Source organism: Empidonax traillii, unplaced genomic scaffold (assembly GCF_003031625.1).
Source record: "Empidonax traillii isolate 1590-97213 ecotype Southwest subspecies unplaced genomic scaffold, ASM303162v1 scaffold5678:size7478, whole genome shotgun sequence".
Classification (NCBI taxonomy): Eukaryota; Metazoa; Chordata; class Aves; order Passeriformes; family Tyrannidae; genus Empidonax; species Empidonax traillii.
Genome location: NW_020960871.1, coordinates 4,440 through 7,478, shown reverse-complemented (window position 1 = coordinate 7,478; position 3,039 = coordinate 4,440). Strand labels below are relative to the sequence as shown.

At 55.0% G+C, this 3,039-nt stretch overlaps 1 protein-coding gene and 1 pseudogene across 1 annotated transcript; both read left to right on the top strand.

The window, feature by feature from the left end:
- Nucleotides 1-291: 291 nt before the first annotated feature.
- On the top strand, nt 292-1,883 carry LOC114073209 (olfactory receptor 51E2-like). Its single transcript, XM_027910996.1, has 2 exons — nt 292-1,251; nt 1,845-1,883. Exon 1 carries the CDS (start codon nt 292-294, stop codon nt 1,240-1,242), a length of 951 nt encoding a protein of 316 aa, XP_027766797.1. The 3' UTR covers nt 1,243-1,251; nt 1,845-1,883.
- Nucleotides 1,884-2,788: 905 nt separating this feature from the next.
- LOC114073208 overlaps nt 2,789-3,039 on the top strand; it is a 2,480-nt pseudogene continuing 2,229 nt past the window's right edge.

Below are 3,039 nucleotides of genomic sequence, written 5' to 3'. Positions count from 1 at the left end.
GCAGTGGGTTCTGGAGCGCTGTCAGTGGGCAGTGGGTTCTGAAGCGCTGTCAGTGGGCAGTGGGTTCTGGAGCGCTGTCAGTGGGCAGTGGGTTCTGGAGCGCTGTCAGTGGGCAGTGGGTTCTGGAGCGCTGTGTGTGGGCAGTGGGTTCTGAAGCGCTGTCTGTGGGCAGTGGGTTCTGGAGCGCTGTGTGTGGGCAGTGGGTTCTGAAGCGCTGTCAGTGGACAGTGGGTTCTGAAGCGCTGTGTGTTTTCCTTGCAGCAGGAGGTGCCCTGGCATGGCGTGAGGGCCATGCCGTTCCCCAACGGCTCCGAGTTGCGCCCGTCCTTCGTGCTGGCGGCGCTGCCGGGGCCGGAGGGGGCGCAGGCCTGGGTGGCCGCGCTGCTGTGCGGCGCCTACGCGGTGGCCCTGGCGGGGAACGGCGCGGTGCTGCTGGCGGTGCGGCTGGAGCCCGGCCTGCACACGCCCATGTACCTGTTCCTCTGCATGCTGGCGGCCATCGACCTGGCGCTCTCCACCTCCACCGTGCCGCGCGTCCTCTCCTTCTACTGGTTCGGCAGCGGGGAGATCGGCTTCGGCGCCTGCCTGCTGCAGATGTTCCTCATCCACGCCCTGTCGGCCGTCGAGTCCACGGTGCTGCTGGCCATGGCCGTGGACCGCTACGTGGCCATCTGCCACCCGCTGCGCCACGCCGCCGTCCTCACCAACGCCGCCGCCGCCAGGCTCGGGCTGGCGGCCGTGGCCAGGGGCGTGCTCTTCTTCCTGCCCCTGCCCCTGCTCCTGCTGCCCCTGCCCTTCTGCGGGCCCCGCGCGCTGTCCCACTCCTTCTGCCTGCACCAGGATGTGATGAACCTGGCCTGCGCCAACACCACCCCCAGCCTGGTGTACGGCCTGGCCGCCATCCTGCTGGTCATGGGGCTGGACGCCGTCCTCATCTGCCTCTCCTACCTCCTCATCCTCAGGGCTGTGCTGCGCCTGGCGGCCTGGAAGGAGAGGCTCAAGGCGTTCAGCACCTGCGTGGCCCACATCTGCGTGGTCCTGGCCTTCTACGTGCCCCTCATCGGGCTGTCCGTGGTGCACAGGTTCGGGAGGGACCTGGCTCCACTGGTGCACGTCATCATGGGGAACGTCTACATCCTGGTGCCCGCTGTGCTCAACCCCATCATCTACGGGGTGAGGACCAAGCAGATACAGAGGACGATCCTGGGCCTGATTCACGTGGGTGGCAGAACTTCCCAGTGACCTGTGCTCGGCTGCTGTCCGTGACCTCACACCGGCCCACGTTTCATCCTCGGTGTCCGTGGTGCAGGACTGTCCTCTGTGTATACTCCGAGGTGCTGCCGGGAGGCAAAAGGTAAATAGCGATTGTAAACTCCTTCCAAGAGCGTTTGCCCCCACCAAACTTGGAGAGAATCTACTACAGTGATCTAAACCCGACCCTGGCTGAGCAGGTTCTGCAATTGGAAGGAAAAGTGACTCCACAAACTGATAAAAATATCTCAACATTGCACTTCTTTGTTCCCATCTCACCTGTAACAGGGGCAGGGCAGAGTAGATGCTGCAGTGGTTTGGGGTGATTCAGTCAATTCATCATTTCCGCATGTGGCACATTCCCATCCCAAAACTTTTTCCAGAAACTTTGGCTGTAGCATCAATGTCCAAGTAAAATAATAGCAAGTTTCATTACAGATGCACAAATGAGCTTCAGAAGAGGAACCTCCACCTCTGTGGTCTCATTCTGAGTTGTTGGGTGCTCAGTCAAGACCCCTCAGCCTTCTCGTAGCAGACGCTCTGGAAAAAAAATTCAGACCCAGAGTTATTGTCAGAAAGTGTAAAAATAATTTGTTGTTAATTATATTCAATAAAACAACATCATCTCAGGGGAAAAAAATAAGCAACTTATAAATGTCAATTACAATTCCAAGCTGAAGGAAGTCTCATTTCCAAATACCTTTGACTCCACAATGGGAATGCCTAAGAGGTTATGAATTAAGTTCAAAATCTTCAGCTTCTCAGCTTTTTTAATACTTCATGGGTGTTGCCAGGGAACAGAGAACCCAACAGCCGCTGCTCTCCTTGTTCTCATGACTCTTTTACTGGTGGGCCACTACAACAAAGCTCTGTTAGTTCAGTGCAAATCACCAAGACTTAGGAATTATGAAGAAGGACTGAGAGCAAACTGCATTTATTTTCATGCCATCACAGAATCAAGGGATGGTTGAGGTTGGTGGCACCTCTGAAGCTCATCTTCATCTTCTCTGAAGGTCTAACCCCCCAGCTCAAGCAGGGCCAGCAGGATAGTGGGTTACCCAGGACAGTGTTCAGGCAGCTCTTGAATATCTCCAAGGATGGAGACACTGCTTCATGTTTTGGGAAAGGCTGAAGAACCTGGGAAGGGATGTCATACAGTAGGATTTTACAAAGAATCACAACTGTAAAGAGTGGGCACTTCTGGGTTTTGCCCTAATGGTTTTTGTCACTTTAAAAATAAACCTGTTTCTTTAGGGTTCTTTGGAGGTGCCAGGGGGGTGTAAGCTTTGATTTGCACCTTGTGCTTTTCACTGCCCAAAGCCCTGCAGAGCAGGAGCCCTCCCAGATAACCAGAGCAGCACTGGGCATTAGAAACGAGCTCTGCAGTGCAGCAGGAGGCCCATGTGCCCTTGAATTCTGATGTCTCCATCAGTAGCACCCAATCCCAGAGCCCCTGAGGTTGGAAAAGCCCTCCCAGCCCATGGGTCCCCCCTGAGCCTCCTTTTCTCCAGGCTGAGCTCCCCAGCTGCCTGCTAGGATGGACCCTTCAGGACACAGGACAGGTGCCAGTGCTGCTCTCAGGGGCAGTTTGTGCTGGTGCTGCTTCAGTGCCCACGAAACACGTCTTGGTATAACCTTTTCTGCTAAATTAAACTCCATTTCATTTCAAAATAAATACTTTTCATTTAGGTGAGTTACAAGCAGTTGCCATCTGGGACTTCAAGGCAATTTTGCCCCCTGTCATTTTTGGCATATTCTGGTTTATTAGACCTTAGAAGGGTAAAAAAA